This window comes from Cyphellophora europaea (assembly GCF_000365145.1).
Source record: "Cyphellophora europaea CBS 101466 unplaced genomic scaffold supercont1.5, whole genome shotgun sequence".
NCBI classification, from domain to species: Eukaryota; Fungi; Ascomycota; class Eurotiomycetes; order Chaetothyriales; family Cyphellophoraceae; genus Cyphellophora; species Cyphellophora europaea.
In genome coordinates this window covers 2,157,543-2,175,989 of record NW_008481811.1, presented here as the reverse complement: position 1 = coordinate 2,175,989, position 18,447 = coordinate 2,157,543, and the positions used below count along the sequence as shown (strand labels likewise).

The 18,447-nt window shown below is 54.1% G+C and overlaps 6 protein-coding genes across 6 annotated transcripts; 3 read left to right on the top strand and 3 right to left on the bottom strand.

The window, feature by feature from the left end:
- Positions 1–497: 497 nt before the first annotated feature.
- HMPREF1541_06120 (uncharacterized protein) lies at positions 498–3,731 on the bottom strand (the record flags this gene model as incomplete). Its single annotated transcript, XM_008720457.1, has 1 exon — positions 498–3,731. One exon carries the CDS (start codon positions 3,729–3,731, stop codon positions 498–500), a length of 3,234 nt encoding a protein of 1,077 aa, XP_008718679.1.
- A 1,259-nt stretch (positions 3,732–4,990) lies between these two features.
- HMPREF1541_06119 (uncharacterized protein) lies at positions 4,991–5,932 on the bottom strand (the record flags this gene model as incomplete). Its single annotated transcript, XM_008720456.1, has 1 exon — positions 4,991–5,932. One exon carries the CDS (start codon positions 5,930–5,932, stop codon positions 4,991–4,993), a length of 942 nt encoding a protein of 313 aa, XP_008718678.1.
- Positions 5,933–7,248: 1,316 nt separating this feature from the next.
- On the top strand, positions 7,249–8,819 carry HMPREF1541_06118 (6-phosphogluconate dehydrogenase, decarboxylating 1; the record flags this gene model as incomplete). Its single annotated transcript, XM_008720455.1, has 4 exons — positions 7,249–7,354; positions 7,402–7,853; positions 7,904–8,332; positions 8,379–8,819. The coding sequence occupies 4 exons, from the start codon at positions 7,249–7,251 to the stop codon at positions 8,817–8,819; spliced, it is 1,428 nt and encodes a 475-aa protein (XP_008718677.1).
- A 514-nt stretch (positions 8,820–9,333) lies between these two features.
- HMPREF1541_06117 (uncharacterized protein) lies at positions 9,334–10,223 on the top strand (the record flags this gene model as incomplete). Its single annotated transcript, XM_008720454.1, has 2 exons — positions 9,334–9,473; positions 9,539–10,223. The coding sequence occupies 2 exons, from the start codon at positions 9,334–9,336 to the stop codon at positions 10,221–10,223; spliced, it is 825 nt and encodes a 274-aa protein (XP_008718676.1).
- Positions 10,224–10,738: 515 nt separating this feature from the next.
- On the bottom strand, positions 10,739–12,273 carry HMPREF1541_06116 (uncharacterized protein; the record flags this gene model as incomplete). The annotated part of the gene is made up of 2 exons (XM_008720453.1): positions 10,739–11,809; positions 11,857–12,273. The coding sequence occupies 2 exons, from the start codon at positions 12,271–12,273 to the stop codon at positions 10,739–10,741; spliced, it is 1,488 nt and encodes a 495-aa protein (XP_008718675.1).
- Positions 12,274–16,365: 4,092 nt separating this feature from the next.
- On the top strand, positions 16,366–17,292 carry HMPREF1541_06115 (uncharacterized protein; the record flags this gene model as incomplete). The annotated part of the gene is made up of 1 exon (XM_008720452.1): positions 16,366–17,292. One exon carries the CDS (start codon positions 16,366–16,368, stop codon positions 17,290–17,292), a length of 927 nt encoding a protein of 308 aa, XP_008718674.1.
- Between the last annotated feature and the right edge of the window lie 1,155 nt (positions 17,293–18,447).

Here is an 18,447-nt window from a genome sequence, read left to right as displayed (position 1 = left end):
GCCCGCCCGCCGGGCAACCACAACGGTTCGATGAAGACATAACTTAACACTTGATATGACGCCCCCTTAGCTCTAGCCCGAACCCCGATGCGCAGAGAAAAGACGGTGACGGCCATGCGTGTCTCTCACGCCATAGCCTCCCGCGTCCGCGTCGTTGGTGGGCCAGAATTTGGGGGACTGTGATATACAAAGAGAGCACTGAGAACCACTAAAAATTGCCGGCTATGTTGTTCTTCACGATCCCGTAAAGCACACGGCTTGAAGGCTTGTTGAAGCGTGAATGAGCAATGAGGAATGAGCATATACCCCATGTCCAACACCGCCGCTGAATCGTCCACTTGGTCAACAAACGTGTAATAATCGAGTCGAGATGCGTAGGGACCTCATCACAATCGTGCAACCGTCACTTTACCTGTCACAATCCCCATATCCGTTCCTATATAGATCCAGGGTGTTGCCCCTACATCTCGCTGGGCTTCAGCCTTCCCCAAGCCTTCTCACCCCTGTCCACTCGCTTTGAGACCCGTGCCCAACACGACAGCCCCACGATTCATATCATCCGGGTCCAGCTTCTTGCCCCCACCCACGGCAGTCTGGCCACCTCCATTCACTGTCCCACCTTTCCTCTTCCCCTCCCACCTCTTCTCCTCCTCCTTCTCAGGCCACAAGACCTTCAACCCAACCTCATCATCTCCCAGGGTACTGTAGATTCTCAAGCCAACGGTACAAACTGCGTTCCACAACTGCTCGCCTGTGCCGCCAACACCGCCCACGCCAGCTGTGCTTACGTTGGCGTCGTTGGCGTCCGGGTCTGCTTCGCCGAGCTGCCAGGCTGGGGTGTGGTACCTGCTCCTGCTGGCAGCGGACTTCGGCTTGGATGAGGATTTGGACTTGGACTTGGGCACGAACGGCTTGATGGGTGAGGGAGGGCGGTACATGACGTGTCCGGAGTCTGAATCGCTGTCGCTGGAGGCGTGGTAGTCTTCGTCTTCATCGGCCGCGTCAGTGGAAGATGATGAGGAGGAGGGCTCGGAGGGCATGTCGAGGTCAGAATCCCAATCGAAGGACTCGAAAGAGTCGATGGAGGCGGCATCGTCGTTATGGGGTAGTAGCGCTGAAGAGCTGACATTTGCCATGGTGGGTTTGGCCACGCTGGTGGCCGATCCTGTTCCGTACGTGTTGTTTGCGATACCTTCTGGGGCAGCTGGCCCTTCGTGAGCCATGGGCTCAGGCTTCTTGACGACGTTTGACGGGTCCGATGGTGGAACTGGTGATCTGGCGCTTCCACCGGTCGCCTCGTCAGGCACACCTGATGATGCCAATATATGCTCTTCCTGTGAGACTCGTGGCCGAGCAGGGAGGGGTTTGACGTCTGTGACGGCATCTTTCCCGTTGATCTGAACCACAGGAGTTGGAGGCTTTCTATCCTCAACTAAATGCGCGTCTTGAAAATGGTCTTCCTCAAATCGTGGCACTGTTGCCGACGGCAGGTCTTCCAAGACCTGATCTAGGGGCTGCACAACCGCGGGCGTGTCAGAGTCCTGATTGATGGGAGTCGGAAGGGGAGCTGCTGGCAAGGCTTGTTCCGCTGGAGCCGGGGTGCCGGGAGAAGGAACATCCTCCCCAGAGAACGACTTGATCTTGAATGGCCCGTCGTTGACAGTCGTTGCCTCAACTGATGATATCGCTGCTTTACCGTCCGACGCCAGCGTGCCACTGACCGGCAGCTGGATCTCAGCAGAATCAACTTCCGGCTGATCTTGCCCAGCCTCCTGCCGCATCCCCATCTTCTCTGCCCTCGCTTTCTCGACTTTCTCCCTCTTCTTCGTTTTCTCCTTCTCTCTGGTATGTCTCTTCCGATCCTTTTCCCACCGCTTGAGCGCCTCTTGCCTGATCTTCTTTTTCAGCGCCTCTCTCATCTCAGCTTTCTCCTGTTTCCCCTTCTCCTTCTCCCTCCTCACCCTATCGTGCTTTTCGCTCTTACTTTGCACATAGATGCCCTTTTCGTGGGCCAGGTCATAACTCGTGCCAATCTGGATGAGCTTTTCTCGTCTTTCCTTGACGTACTTTGGCAGTAGGTGCTCCACGGGCTCATTGTCATTGCGCGTTGCCTCAATCTTCATATGCACATGGTAATTGCCTGCTGGCAAAGTCAGATCCGTGCTCACGCTGCGATCCATAGCGTAGCGACCATGGCTGCGGACGATGTACTCGCCAGCATCGCTGCTCGCCTCCTCAAGCCGGAACTGTAAATCGAAGTCATACTCGCCCTCGAGACCGCGCCAGTAGATCTTATCTAGTTGGCTCAGCACGATCACGACTTTGCCTTCTTTCTTGAGCTCAAGCTCAAATTTGGTAGGATGGTACTCAGGTTCCCAACCAACGTCGACACTAGCCCAGCATTGCTTGACGGTCCACTCATCTGTAAAGATTCTTGTTCGGTCAAAGTGTTGGTATCGCTTGAGTAAGTCGTCGTAGCTGATCCAGAAGATGCCATCATTGCCGAACTTGTGATCGAGAATTTTCATCCATTCAGCATCCCATTGCTCACTGCCATCACTCCATTTGCCAGCCCATTCCCGCTTGCCCCACGGGTTGCGGACTTTGAGCAGTCGTTCGCCACGTAATTCGCGAGCTTCCATGATACTGTAAGCGTGACCTTCGACGAGGCCGCGGCGGTCCATGTTGCGCCAACCCACCTCTTGGTTCTCAGGGTTTTTGGCGCGATCGATTTCGGCTAACCAGTCACTGTAGATGCCAGTGGCACAGCCAAACAGGAAGCTTTTGCCAACTTGCATTAGCTCTTCGCTCCAGAACTTGTCTTTGTTCAAGATATCGCTGCTGTAAATTTCGGTGGTAACGCCACCCGTGAGATCTTCAACGGCTTCGCCTACAAAGCCGCCATGGATAACGGAGTAATCGCCATGGGCCTTTGCATATGCCTTCTCCAGGAGAGGCAGCCAGGTCTCATTCTCATCTGAGCATTGCGCAAAATAAAGGGCCCGGCTGCCGGTCTGATGAGTCTTGCGATATTCTTCTTCGGCATTCAAACGATCAATTTGCTCCCAGATATCACGCTCCTGAAGCGCCTCTTCATAATCTGGGGCTCGCAAATAGAGTTTGTCGTCGATGATAGTCTGCTGCCATTCACCATCTCGATGAAAGACGAATCCGTACACGCCCACATCTTGGTCGTACTTGACCACGACCCGACTTATCAGGCCTTCCATGCTTCCCAGTCCACAGAGAGCCGCCATCAAGTAGCAATCCCCATCGAGTCCTTGTCGTACGTCACCCGCCGTTGGGCCATTGATGTAGAACTGTGGCTTCTCAAAGATGTCGGCCACGCGCTTGACGCCTTTTGGCATCATGCCGTCGATCTTGACATTCAGCCCATCGAGACAGTCTCTCTGGTGAGACTTGAGGTCCCATTCGATATCGAAATGCGGATCACGATATTTCTGGTTCGTGCGACGACACTCGCGAATGATGCGATCAACATCCCGTAGGCATTCTTTGCGAGCTTGATCGTATGTCTTTGGTGGCCGTTGAGCCCGAGAACGTTGACTTTTGCTGGAAGACGAAGCCCGTCGGACATTTCGAGAGGGGAGTACATTGAAGACCTTGCCGGGAAACGGTGTTTTGAATGTCTGCCAATATTCAGAAATGGTCCGTTGAGGGGGCTGTGTTGCTGGTTGGCGCGGTGGAGCAGGCGCTTCTGCAGGTTCCATTGCCGCGTTCAGGCCTTTAAGTCGATTGACAAGTATCGAAGTTGACAGGTCTGAAATATGGTAATGCAGGCATGAAAGGCAGAAGTCGCGCAGAGCCCAGACAGCTATCGAGGAACAGCGAGCCCAAGCTTAGCCTTATTTGTGAGAGTATGTCGAAGACTGTGACCGTAGTAGTTATTTGAGAAGAGAGTAGCGACTATATGGCGGACGAGCTCTGTCTCTGGGGTAAACACATCAAAGAGAATTGTAACAGAGGGTGCGTGAGCGAACGATTCAAGCGAAACTCGAGCTGATGGCGCGGCTATGGCTCAATCGAGGCGGCACAGGATGCCGTGTGAGTAGCTGTCTCGTATGTGGCTGCATGCAGGCCATGATTTCGCACAAGGCGCATCGAGGCCTTGTACGTGGCCATTGACAGGATCGCACCACGATGCCTTGTATGACTCAAGCCAGCAAGTCTGGCACGTTGGTCGGTTTGGCAAAGTTGCGGAGGCACAGGTAAGAGCGCCCATAAAAGTGAGGCTGGCAGACACTGGGACGCCTGAAAGAACTTGACTTCTGGCGATCGCGCGGAGCCTGAGCTGCATCAAAAACCCTGGCCTCTAAGGACTTTTGACGCGCCGATGGAACGGTCTTTCCTCCTCAGGTCTACGAAGCATCAATTACCTGTAAAAATCACTGTCAGTTTCAATTCTGGAGCAAGTGGCTGCATTCCGTACTTGAAGTTTTATGACTCACTCCGAGAGATTCGATTCAGTTGCACGGTAGCTACGATGACGGGGGACAATTATATTGTCAAGGTCTTGAAAGTGGTTGACATTCAGGCAGTGTATGCCATTGATTCATATCAGCTGCCTCCACACATGAAGTGCAGCTTGGAACGACTATGGATAAACCCAGAAGCCAATTAAAGCTGTAAACTCTGTCAGAATGACCTGGAGACTGTAGTTGTATCGATCACATCGGAACCCAACCCAGTTGGTTGACGTGGTTTCTACGCCTGGTCGAGTGCAAGCTGCGTACCACGTTCCGCACCCCGTCTCGTTGCTGGCGTCCTCACTGACACCTATCAGACGGTGAGAAACCATAGAACCATGATGCCTATCAAATTCGAAGGTATCGATGATACTGTCTCCATGCCAGTATTGTCCCGTAAGGTGTCAAGTGCTTCTGACATGTCGTTCATGCTCTAGTCCTTTTCAATCAAAGGATGGTTTGCTTGATGATGAATTCGACGCTAGACGTCGGTGCTGGACAGCTCAGCCGAGAATCTTCAATCCGTTCTTTGTCTTGTCGTGACCCTTCTTCTTGATTCCACCATGCTCAACTTTGCCACCCTTGTTCCTGTTCTTGCCCTTGCGATCTTGAACAGTGGTAGGTCGTACCTCGGTCGTAGCTCGTTTGATTGAAATGGGGTGACTGCCAATGTATTTGCCCTGCATTTCACGAGCAGCCTGGAAATAGTCATCTCCATCCTTGAAACTGACAAAACCGAAGCCTTTCGACTTGGTGGTGCGCTTGTCTCGCACCACTCTGGCCTTTTGTACAGATTCGTATTTCGCGAATGCTTTAAGTAACGAGTCATCGGTCACCTCACCTGCGAGGTTGCCCACAAAGATGCGGAAGTGGGCCGGGTCCCATTCTAATAGAGAGGAGTCCTGCCAGCTTGTACCGCCTCCAGTCCGTTGGACTGTCTTGGGAGTCTCATGCTTGGAGGCTGGCGAGTCTGTTCGCGAAGGAGCTGCAGCTGCAGCGGCCGCCGCCGATGCAGACTGGCCAGGGAGACGTGGCTTCTCTCCATCTTTGCTGACGTATGCTGACTGCCATTGAGCTATCTGAGCCTCGTATTCGGGATCGTAATTGGCTGCAGCAGCGAAGCTCGCTGCTTCGGCTGTACCTGGCGCGGGAAACGGGTTGTGGATTTGGGGAGCAGCATCGTAGGACGGTTGGCTGTAAGAGCCGGGCCCTGACGCCGGTTGGTATGGCGAGGGCGAGTTGTATGAAGGAACTGGCGGCGACACGTACTGTGCTGGACTCTGGGTGCGTTGGGTCTGCGCGACTGCTCGGGGTGCGAACGAAAAAGCGGGCTTGAAGCCACTTGCCTTCGAGGGCGCGTTGGACGATGGCGGAGGCTTAGCAGGAAGGCCTGCTGGGCGTTCTGGGTCGGAAGCACCGAGACCTGGAGGTGGCGGATAGGACATGATGAATGCTTGATCTTGCAGAACAGAGCGGAGTGAGTGGGCAGGTCGAGATAACGTACCGTGGGCCTGCAACCGCGTCAGACCTGGATGATTTCTGAAGCCACAAACCTGTTGCTTCAGGCTCGGTGGTCTCTTTTGACAAAACGTCCCTGGGCGATAGCTGGAGTCCTGAAGTTGTTGCAACAACAATGTACCAGCAGGTCTGCAGTGACGATGAAGTGATGCGGACAGGCGCTGGAAAATGCGGCAAGGATGTCGCCTAAATCCGGCAGGCTACGCGAGTAAATGCCCTTGCCGTTGCTCTCTCCACCCTCTCTCACCCGCGGTGGGGATCAATGCCCCTCCATCCCGGCGTTGAGACTTTTGTTCTGGCTGGGCAATCCAGCGCCGCCGGGCGCCAGTCACCCTGGGACAGAGCATGTTTTTGGCGCGGTCCTTGTGAGACAGCAAAATTTTGCAGGCCCGAAGATATCTTAGTCTTCCATCCGAAGCCGCCCGCCCTCGCCATGATAGCTCCTCCAGCCGTTGCAAGCCTCTCAAGTATACGCTACATGTGTTGCATGCTGTGTTTTCGTCGACGGCAGCTGCACGGAGACGCTGACGGACCGTCAAATCACAGCTGCTGAGTAATAACTTGTGACTTATTCAGATATTGTGATGCCCGTTTCAGGTTGTTCGGGGCATCAAACGTGCCGTGGTGACTGGCTGAATGAGCATCTTGTGCCTCATCAACGGGGCTCAAGAGCCGGTAGTCTCCGCGGGAGTCCAGATTGCTGTATAAGCCAACAGGCCGGGTAGCCAGTAGTTGCGGAGTACCCGCCGGCATGACTGGCAATAGTTGAGTGAATGGTAAAGGCCGGGGAGGTTCCGGATAAACTGGCGGGTCCCTGCTTTGCTCGCAGCCCCCACCAAATAACTTCTTCCATCATCCCACCTCCACCACCGTCTCTTCCTTTTTCTCTCATACCACAACAAGAAGCCTCGACTCTTTTTCGGTGCATCAGAGCAGCCTTCTTGCACAGTATCGTCTACATCTCTCACTTCTTAAACAATCCCCCAGTCTACCCAATCTCGTTCTCAAAGCTTCCTTGACAAACCCCGCCAAAATGTCTGGTGCAGTGTAAGTATCACCTCAACACCTCACTGCAGGCTGCCGATGGCGAGCTATAGCATCCCTAGCATGCACTCGATCCCCGACCATTTCTTCTGTATCGTTGCTGAGCCATGCTGACTTTAGTGCGCGCCTTGCCGGCATTAATGTCGGCGCTGCGCACGCGGAACCTAGTGGTGATTTCGGCCTCATCGGCCTTGCTGTCATGGGACAGAACCTGATCCTCAACGCCGCCGACCACGGCTTCACCGTTGTTGCCTTCAACCGTACCGTGTCCAAGGTTGATCGCTTCCTCGAGAATGAGGCCAAGGGTAAGACCATCAAGCTGCCCATAAGTCATCTGCTAACATCTCTCTAGGCAAGTCCATTGTCGGTGCTCACTCCATTGAGGAGTTCGCTGCCAAGCTGAAGAAGCCCCGTCGTATGATGCTGCTTGTCATGGCTGGTCCTGCCGTCGATGACTTCATCGAGAAGCTCCTTCCCTACTGCGACCCCGGCGACATCATCATCGACGGTGGTAACTCCCACTACCCAGACTCCAACCGTCGTACCAAGTACCTCAAAGAGAAGGGCATCCGTTTCGTTGGCACTGGTGTCTCCGGTGGTGAGGAGGGTGCCCGCTATGGTCCCTCTCTCATGCCCGGTGGTAACGAGGAGGCCTGGCCATACATCAAGGACGTCTTCCAGTCTATCGCTGCCAAGTCCGATGGTGAGCCATGCTGCGACTGGGTTGGTGACGATGGTGCCGGCCACTACGTTAAGATGGTCCACAACGGTATCGAGTATGGTGACATGCAGCTGATCAGCGAGGTAAGTGTCGTAGCCGGCTTTGTGAGGGGGCTCACCACTGACATTCTCAGGCCTACGACGTGATGAAGCGCGGTCTGGGCATGACCTATGCTGAGATGTCCGAGCAGTTCGCCAAGTGGAACAAGGGTGTTCTTGACTCGTTCCTCATCGAGATCACTCGTGACGTCCTCGCCTACAACGACGATGATGGTACTCCCCTTGTTGAGAAGATCCTCGACTCGGCTGGCCAGAAGGGTACTGGCAAGTGGACTGCCATCAACGCTCTCGACCTCGGCATGCCCGTGACTCTCATCGGCGAGGCTGTCTTTGCTCGTTGCTTGTCTTCCATCAAGGAGGAGCGTGGTCGTGCTGCCAAGGTTCTCAGCGGCCCCACCCCCAAGTTCACTGGTGATCGTCAGGCCTTCCTCGACAACCTTGAGCAGGCTCTGTATGCTTCCAAGATCATCTCGTATGCTCAGGGTTTCATGCTGATGCAGACTGTAAGTTGTCCCCAGATTCCGCAGGCACAATGCTGACACAGGACAGGCTGCCAAGGAGTACGGCTGGAAGCTCAACAAGCCATCCATCGCCCTGATGTGGCGCGGCGGCTGCATCATTCGCTCCGTGTTCTTGAAGGATATCACCTCGGCCTACCGTGCCCAACCTGACCTTGAGAACCTTCTGTTCAACGACTTCTTCAACAAGGCCATTCACAACGCCCAAGAGGGATGGAGAGACGTTATTGCCTGGTCCGTCAAGGCTGGCATTCCCACTCCTGCTTTCAGCACTGCCCTTGCCTTCTTCGACGGTTACCGTACCAAGGATCTGCCCGCCAATCTGCTCCAGGCCCAGCGTGACTACTTCGGCGCTCACACCTTCTTGGTCAAGCCCGAGTATGTCTCCGACAAGTACCCTGCTGGTCAGTACACTCACGTCAACTGGACTGGCCGTGGCGGTAACGTCTCTGCCTCCACCTACACCGCCTAAGCGTTTCCCACATCAAGAGATGCTGCACTGTCGACTTGGGTTCCTGTTTCACATAGGATCCTGAGCGCCAGCATTGTCAGTTTTCTCAATCCGAGTGCTCAAGTTCGGGTACTCACAAGCAATCGCGGCTTCTCGCCGAAGACTAGCCTCGACATTCGAGCGCTGGTCTCATAAGACGACCTAGCCGGCCTTGAACCACTGTAATTAGAGCTCTTCAGAAACTGCTGATCTCGCATTGCATGAGACAGCGAGGACATAGACAAAAAGGTCAGAGACCTATGAAATGAAACGAAGCTTGAAGAGTTACCAACTGTGTTGAATGTGTTTACCAACTTCAAGCGCAGCCCCGCCTGACTTTCTGGTCACGGTGTTTCGGCACGGACTTATGTTAATCCGTGTTTGTACTTTCCCCAGCCTCATCAGGAGATGCCCACCTCCATTCACTTCTTTCTGCTATTGCTGTAGCCTGTCCTCGTGCCCAGCAGCTGTTGTTCCTGCTGCAAGCACCATAGACATGGCCTCCAAACCCAGTGCCCAAAAGGTCCCGGTCGCTCTTCCCAAGGGCAATGAGGGACCTGGCAGTGCAAATGCTGGTGCCGGCGCGGCTTCTCTTGTGCCTTTAGATGGAGCACTGAGCGGCGCTGTAGGCGCACGGTACGTTCCTCATCTCCTGAGGACTCCCGAACATTGTCGACCCAGTACTGACATTACGAAAACAGAATCCGTGTCACCACCACATCCAACACCACTGTCGAAGGGACCCTCTACACCGCCGACCCGCTCACCTCCCTCCTCATCCTCAACACTTCCACCACCATGGCAGCCGCCGGTTCCTCGACCACGATCTCCCCCAGCACACTCGTCGCCCCCTCCGGCGCCTACCGCATCATCCCCCTCGCGCAGATCCAGAACTTCCAGCTCCTGTCGCCCGGTCCCAGCAGCACTGCGCAAGACAACAGCACCACGTCCACGGCCGCAGCGCAGCAGCTCGACACCGCCTCCTTACAGGCCCGCCTCCAGAGCGGTGTCTCGGCACAGCAGTCCGCGCAGGCGCGACAGGGCCCCCGCGGCACGCTACCGCTCGATCAAGCACTGTACGATGCGCTGTCGCGCACGCACCCCGCGCGCTGGGAGGGCAACAAGATGGTCATCTCGGACGCGTTCGTGATCGAGAAGCCGTACCAGGGCGCGAACGTCGGCTACTATCACGGCCCGCAGGCGGGCGAGGGAGGAAACGGGCAGGAAGGCCGCAACGGCGGCTTCAAGGGCGATTTGGACCGCTTCAGGAAAGTGGTGGATATGGAGTTGAGCAAGGCGAAGTTGCGCTTGGGGAAGGGTGGGCTGGATAAGAGGGTCTCGACTTCTGGCGCCGCGGGAGGGGGAGCGGAGCGGAAGGGCGGTTGAGAGCCTTAAAGAGAGTATCACAGGCTTGAGAGCACACAGCGCGATTGCCCACTTACAGGCGACCACATTCCGAGCCGTCGGGTCACTCGGGCAAAGGAGTCGTCACAGGGTTCCAGTGGGGTTCTGAGCACGGAGGTCCACTCGTGGGCAAGGACGATTTCGCCGTCTATGCGCACCGCGCGCGCTGCCGTCCGCATCATTTGGATACCGCCAGGCTCAGCTAGGTCGACAGCGCCCAAAGCACTCACGCTAGGCACTGTCTCTACGTCTTAGCTGAGGGGACAGGGGAGGGAAGTGTCTACGCAGAGCGAGGTGGCACCCGAGGCATGGTTCAGGGACGAGCTAAGTCTCGTCTCTTCCCCTCGACGAGACGGTGTAGATAGCAAGCACGCGACTAAACGGACAACGAGTATGGAAGAAGAAACAAGATCATGCTTCTTTCCCTAAATCTTAGCATATCCTGAAAGCCCTCAACATGAAGGGGTTGAAATGCACTATCCGGTGGGAACGCTGTCTCAGCTCTGTCGTTGCGGTGAAGAATCGCTCCCACGGCGATTGTTCTCTCTTGGCTGACCGTTCATCAGCCCTTCCCTCTCACTCGGGCCATCTTCCCGAAAAGCTTCTTGATCCACCTCGACGTCGTCATCTTGATCGTCGGTCTTCTTCGCGAGCTTTGCCCTGGCCTCCTCTCTCATCTTGCTTACTTTGAAATAGTTGTAGTAGGCGATGCATGCAATCGTAACCAATAAGCCTGAGACGTTGATGATACTCAATTCATCGTGGAAAATGATGCCCGCAGCACTGATAGTGACGACTTCTTTGAATATTCCACAGATCGACAGCGTGACGACACTTGTTCGCTGCAGCAGCGTGAATTCCGCGGCAATCATGCAGAATGCGAGAGTTCCGGGTATGATGAGTAACAAAAGCGACTTCGCGAGGCCTTGGGCCGACACCAGTATATGAAGTCCGGAGACGATGGCGGAAGGGGACTCGGCGAAGAGCGAGATGGTGAAGAGAGTTGCAAACATGATAGGTGCGAGGAAGAAGAGGGTGGCGAAAGGATTCGAGGTTGCAGGATGCCGCAGCATGAGAATCTGGGTCAGGCCCCACCGGAAGCCGGAGAAGAAGGACGCGCTCATTGCCAAAGCGAAACCCAGCGCGTGGAAAGCGGTCTCACCGAATACCATCATTAGGACACCTCCAGTCATGGTGAGTATGATGAGAATTAGCTTGACGGACGGCTTCTCGAGTCGGAAGAGGAATGCAAACGTGAGGACGAAGATGAGTACTGAAGACTTGCACATAGTATAGAAGGTCAATGTGATATAGCGGAGCGAAGTATTGCCAAGTCCAATATCGAGCGAGGTTGTCGTCCCGGTGGGCACGAGACGCGTAAAGTAGAAGAGTGGTGTAACAAGGGGCTTGGTCTCGCCATGAGGGTTTGGCGGTACAGAAGGCCGCAGCTTCGGGAATATGAGGAGGATTGTGGCAGCTAGTAGGAACTGCACAATCATATGGAGCGATGTCGTGAACATAGGGAAGTGGAAGTCTAGATGCTCGGACGAGAACATCCACTTGTTGTACTGGCATAGTTCAGTAAATTGTGCTCGCTGTCATTTGGGACACGTACTAGGGATATTGACAACGAAAAGACGTACCACGCTGCAATCAGCATGGCGTTGACGATCAACTTGCGAGTGACATTGCGGTCAGCAGCCTTCCGTTCGTCGTCAAGGGAAAGACTGCTGGCACCCCCAATTCGAGCATCCAGAGCATCCTGTCGTCGCTTGCGCTGCAAGTATTTCTGACGTTCTTTGCCTGTGAGGCCCGTCTCTTCATCAACCTCCTCGCCGTCCGAACCGATGGGCTCTAATTCTAGTGATTCGGACATGGATGAGCGGGATTCATCGTCTGATTGGAATTCGCGGGAATCGGAGAGGGAGTCTGTCGTGCGCCGACGGAACTTCCGACGCGGATTGTGAGGCTCGTCGCGTTGCGCAGTAGGTGGACGTGATCGTCTTGACTCCTTGGGGGGAGGAGTGGCCATGGGAGGGTCTCAAGTCATGAGGAAGGAGCAGCTGTTGGTAGGATTGAGGCAGCAGCGACTCGTCCGAAGCGGTAATAGGTCGTAGGTCGCAGGTCGCTACTGGATGGTAGGCTTCCACTGTGGTGCGATGAAGGCGACCTGGTCTCACCAGCCATTACAAGGGATCTCGACCCCCTCGAAAAAGGGAACGGGGTCTGCGGGCGCCCGAAGTGGCAGGGGTTCCACACGTGCCCCAGCGCCTCAGCCTCAATTCGCGCGTCAGTCCAGATGAGGCAGAGCGCAGCCTCATGAAAAGAGTACTCGTCCTTCATACGCCCCTGGACATTTCAATAACAGGAGTTTCGATTGAGATCCTGAACTGTGCAAAGCTCAAAGCATTACATCTCAAGACTCCTGGCTTTGGCCCAGTCATCTAAGGTCAAGCCAGTCCACAGATAGTGTGCTGGGCTTGGCAGCATTATGAGGCACACCCACGTTTCCAGGGTTCTAGGTAACTTCTCCCCGGAAGGCTATGTCAACGTGACAAGGTTATGGCCTTCAGTTAACAGTCACTTGATGGCAGGATTGCTGGTGTGTGAGGTCATGACTGCTGCAACTCCGAGCTGAGGAATCACAATCGGCCAAGCAGGTACGTTGTAAGCTAGAAGACACGTGGATATAATTTCCGAAGCACTCTCCCAGTTGCACAGTATCATAAACAAGTCTATCTCGGAGCAACGCGTTTCGGCCACCAATGAAGCACAGAATAATTGTGCGTAAAGGTACGGAGGATTCGGAGGCGAAACCTCCGGTGATCTTTCGTATGAGACTAGCGCAAGCAGTAAATTCAACCTTGGCTTCGAGCACAGTCCCAACCCGACTCGACTGGCAGTGCTCATTCCTCTTCGCTACCTTCACATTTTTCATATGATCATGGATACCTCCAGCAGGATGGAAGGAACCTCCCAGTGTATTGACCTCGTCAGCGTGAAGTCCATGTGCGTGGCGTTTGAGGGCTTCTCCAGGGTGGTTACTGCCTTGTCGCGGGAAGACCATAGGGAACGATTGTGTGTAAACATGTTTGTTAGGGCGACCTTCTGTACAACAGCCAATTGTTGCTGTCAATGCTGACTTGAGGCCTCGTAGATCAACTCGAGCTCTTGTTGTATATCCCGAGGTATCCACTCTCAGGCAGTGAATGCTTGGCAGTAAGCGAGTGAAGTACTACTACTACCACTACCACTACTACGTGCCCTGTCTACTTGAATGTCAGATTCAGGTAGCGCCTTGCTTCAATGTTGATCAAAGTCAAAGTCGTCAATGAGATAGCTCGTCTTCGCCTCGTTCGCTTACTGGCAAATCGAGACATGGCCAACACAAGCTCCTCCCAGCTCAATTAGCATTTGTCTCTGAGTGACGAGAACATTAATACACTCTACCCTACACTGCGCGTGATCACGCTTTGCTCGACAAGAACACGACGCCTGTAAGATCATCTCAAGAACGAGATACTTCGGGACATGATCTCATCGAATGAACTGCCAGGTGAACCACGATGGCTTGGCGACGCAGTAAGCTCGTACTTCCAACTTGCCATGGTGACTCGGTCCAGCTGGCCGCCTTACCTACATACACAAGGGAAACGCCAGCCACTTTGCCTGATCAGCACTAATTTCGAGTCGCCTCATTCAGGTCCTGGGAATAGATGTTGCTTATCACTGATTGAGCGGCGCAAATGGCCGTAATTGCTTGCCTTGACGATGGGTCAGCGCCAGCCTGATTTTGTATCAGCCAGCCAGGACCACCACCCGCTGCTCGCCTCGCAGCTCGTCATCACTCGCCTGGTCATGGTGTAGCCACTGATGGCATTGAATGGCAACAATTGCGAGATTATGTGTCTTATGTGCAGGCGACCGACCAATACTGCGCCTAGGATATGCAGATAACAATCAGGTTGAGCTCACGCGTATGAATGACTTTGCAGATCAGTCGACTTGGTAGGTTGCTGTATATATGTGCAGCGGCCATTCCTGACCTGCGATTCTGTCACGCCTAGTATCCAACCTCATTCACTGTCCCAAAAGTCCAGAAGACCTACCACTCAAAACCTTCATACCAATCTCCACGACAAACAATGTCCACCATGGCACTCTGTACACCCAACCCTACGCCAGCATCTTCCATCACCCCGAGAAACAGCTACAGTCGCCAATTCCTCTCCCATCGCCGCACCTCCGACCCTAGGAGCAGCACACCAGATGCCATTTCATCTGTATCATCCAACATGTCGGTCCCCATCAACGAGAACTGCCGCAACTCCTTCTCTCGTCGCTTCCTCGAATCACCTGCCATGATGACGCTCCTTGCACAACAGCAACACCAAGCCGACAGTGCGGCGAGCGACCCGCGAACGTCTTCCAGCTTCCAGTGGTCGAGCGCAGAGACCGCGAAGAGAGTGGAAGCACAGAGCCAGAGGAGAGGGAGCTATCGAAGACGCTTCTTGGAGTGGCGCTGAGCGTGGCCGCGCATGATTTGATGGGTTGGAGTTGTGGTGCAAATGAGCCGGTGTCGAGGTCAGCTTGGAAGATCGTTGGATATTGCCTCGCCCCGGCATGCGCAAGGAGGGAGGACAGAGACTGTGCGGCGGAGTGAACAGATGTGGTACCATGATGGAAACCTATAGCTTGCAGGACAGTTTCGTAGGCGTGATCATTCATCTTCTAGAGAGGCATTTGGCGAAGCAAAGCGTTCCGTTGCCGTCAGCTCCGTCGCTAGTCGTTCCCGGGCCTTAGACCCTCCAAGGCCTGACAACAGCGTCAGGATTTCGCCATGTTAGTGGCGGATTCTTCTGTCCTGTCTCTTGATCTCTAGTCTCATGCTTCACCTGGGGGCTTCATCATCGAGCTTCCATTTGATCCCTGCTAAGGAGATGTCGTTTGCGAACGGGCGATGCTTCTTTCCTGACTGGGACGTGATCCAAGCGTGTACTAGCAGGACAGGATGTTGGTGCCAATGATTATCAAAACTAAACCTCAAATGAGGATGTATTAACAAGACAGGAGAGCGGCAGGAGATATACGCCAAGACAAGGAGTGCTAGCCCAGCTTGGGCAGGCAGTGGATGCATCGTGAATGAGGCTTGGTCAATGGACGACCATGCCAGGGTTTCTCGCAGCACCTGCCACTCCTTGCGAGCTGCTTTCCGGAACGCGAGGTGGGCGAAAGCTCGTGAATACCCAAAATTGTGCCTGCGCACAAATTTTGCTTACATAGCGAGGGCTCATCGACCAAATTACGATCAATGGCCTCTCTCGTGATGCATGCCTCGCACAATGTGCTGTTTGTAGTACAGTCGGTCCCGGACGAGCTCTTCCGCCGAGACCTTATTACCAAGCCTTAAGTGCCGTAAAACCAATCAGAACTCCGATTGGCGGCTGGCTGGCTGAGAGGCTGCAAGGCTGTAATTTAGTTACCAGCGCGGCCGGCAATAGCAGCAATCTCCGTCCCAATACGAGGTCGAGTTCAGTGCGACGATCGGCTTCGCCGGACTCCCAAGGCAACTGACGTGCGATGTCATGAAGTTTCAATCCGTTGACGGGTCGTTGGAGCGGGGCAGTAGTTGTGTCTTTAGCCAGGAATATAATGGTAGCTCGTCAATCGAACAGAGACACAGCTCCGTCGTACCAGATCGAGCTCAGGAATGATGACAGTCTGTGGACTCTAGAGAATATGGAGCTGTAGTGAGGTATAGCGTATCGAAGCCTTGATGCGGTATAGCTGGCTCGCGGATACTGCGATCAACTCGTCCGGCGCGGAAACGTTCAATGACAAGTGCTGAAATTGTATACGAGATAAAGTTAGCGCCGGTTTTCAGGCAGTGAAGTCCTTGGCCTGGTTCCCATTGAGCCTTTTTGCTCTTGTGCGGGGGGCAATTTGAGAGTCTATCAACCGGCCCATCATGCGCCCGACTCACGGGGTTGGAATGTAGATGAAAAGGTATAAGTAGCGAACGTCCTCAACAGGACAACAGACCACAGCAGACATCACGCACCTACAACACCTAGATCTCTTTTTCTAACTCTTATCCTTCGAATTACCAACAACCAGTCGCAAAATGAAGGTCTTCGTTACTGGAGCTGCGGGTTTCATCGGACGTGCGTCCGTCGAAGAGCTTCTCAAACATGGTCATACCGTTCTGGCGCTCGCTCGCAGTGATTCCAGTGCCGAGACCCTCCGGAAGCTTGGTGCAGAAGTCCACCGGGGGGACCTTGAGGACCTGGAGAGTTTGAAAGCAGGTGCTGCAGCCTCTGAGGGTGTCCTGCACCTGGGCTTTGTTCATGACTTCTCGCGGTTCGCGGCAGTCTGCCAGATCGACCAGAATGCCATTGCTGCCATGGGAAGCGTGCTCTCTCCCGGACAGCCCCTGGTCATTGCATCCGGCACCCTGGGCCTGATCGAAACCGATGGACCCGGAGACGAATCGACGCCCGACAACAGGGAGCTCGGCGACTTCTCGAAACGAGCAGAGTCCGGGGACTTGGTTAGGCGTCTCTCGGACGAGAAGGGCATTCGAGGAATGGTCATCAGATTTAGTCCTTCGGTACATGGGAAAGGTGACGGTGGTTTTGTGGCCGCGATCATCCAAGCAGCAAGGAAAAGTGGCAAGAGCGTATACATCGAAGGCTCAGACGCTTGCTGGCCTGAAGCTCACCGCCTCGACACTGCGGCACTCTGCAGACTTGCCCTGGAGAAGGGCAAGCCTGGAGCAACTTACCACGGTATCGCGGAGCAAGGGGTTCCCGTCAAGGATCTGGCCGAGTTGATTGGAAGAAAGCTTGAATTGCCGGTCGAAGCTGTTAGTTTCCAAGAAGCTCAGCAGTCCTTGGGCTTCTTTGCTATGGTCATGTCGAGGAAAAATCCTGTCTCATCCGAAAAGACGCAGCAAGAGTTGGGCTGGAAGCCGACACAGCCGGGCTGGTTGGAGGACGTTGAGGAGAACTACTTCACCAAAGAGGCGCTCGAGAAGGAAATCAAGTATTAGCCTCCAATCAGAACCCTGAGGCACGGTCTTTGCAACACGAACATCGAACGAAGTAAGGGTTGATGATTGAAGGCTCGCAGGAGAGTCTAGATATCCTCTGAGAACACTGAGATGTAGCAGAAAGCCACTGAAGTTATTGATGAGAAGTTCGTAAGATGTCAAAACACAGCCTGTTTTCGCTTGTAATCACAACAACCCCGGGATTATGTTTAGCGACAGTGGAGCCTAAGGACGTATGTCTGGGCAGCCTTGCGGGTGGTGGGCAGTGCCAATGAGTCTGACGACTACATAATGGGCCTTCTGTCCCAATCTTTTCCGTTCAGGCATTTCCTCCTTTCATGCGACCTGTCACGGTTCAATCATCCTGACGAACAACTGTACTTGCGGCAACAGTGACTCATCTTCAACCTCAATACACCCAACTCGTTCCCATTTTTATCTTTAGCAATAAAGTCAATCTTTACCCAAGAGAACAGTATTAAAGTCCATTCTAACCAGGCAGGAGTGCTTCGTGCCAGACAGTGTTGACGGCCATTATGCCCGGCTGCAGGCAAAAGTCTTTGCTTGGCAGCAGTGAACATTAATCCCATGACAGCCGAGCCCAGGAGCTGTGCAGATATCACTTGGTAAGTTCCTCAGAGGTGAAATGATGCGTGGATGGCTGCATCCAACCAAGAACAGTTTGTGGCAGAGCCACGTCCCACGGCAGTCCTATTTGCGAGGACTGTCCGAGGATGCCTTCGCAGCGGCATCGGCAGCTGCGAAGTCTTCCTCAATCTTGTTCACTTTGTCGAACAAGGTGTATGCTCTTTCTCCATGATGTCCGCCGGGTACCCATACGTCGGCGTGTCGGGGACGTTTCTTGAACTCGGTAATGGGATTGATGGCATTGTCTGCATTCTGCTTGCGAACTGCCTCGAGAGAAATTTTGGACTGCTTCTCTGTGGCAGAATGCTTGTTTTTCGCGGCAACGGGCGCCTTCTTCGTTCTGTACACCGTCAGCTCTCTCCCGAAGCAAGCACAGATAGGCTTGGTGGGGTGCTGTGCAAGGACCAACTGACTTCTCATTAGGCATTGTGAGACTAAAGAGATGAGCTGATGAATACAGCAGGCTATCGAAGTATGTCGTTGACGCAACTCTTCCGAATAGCACGG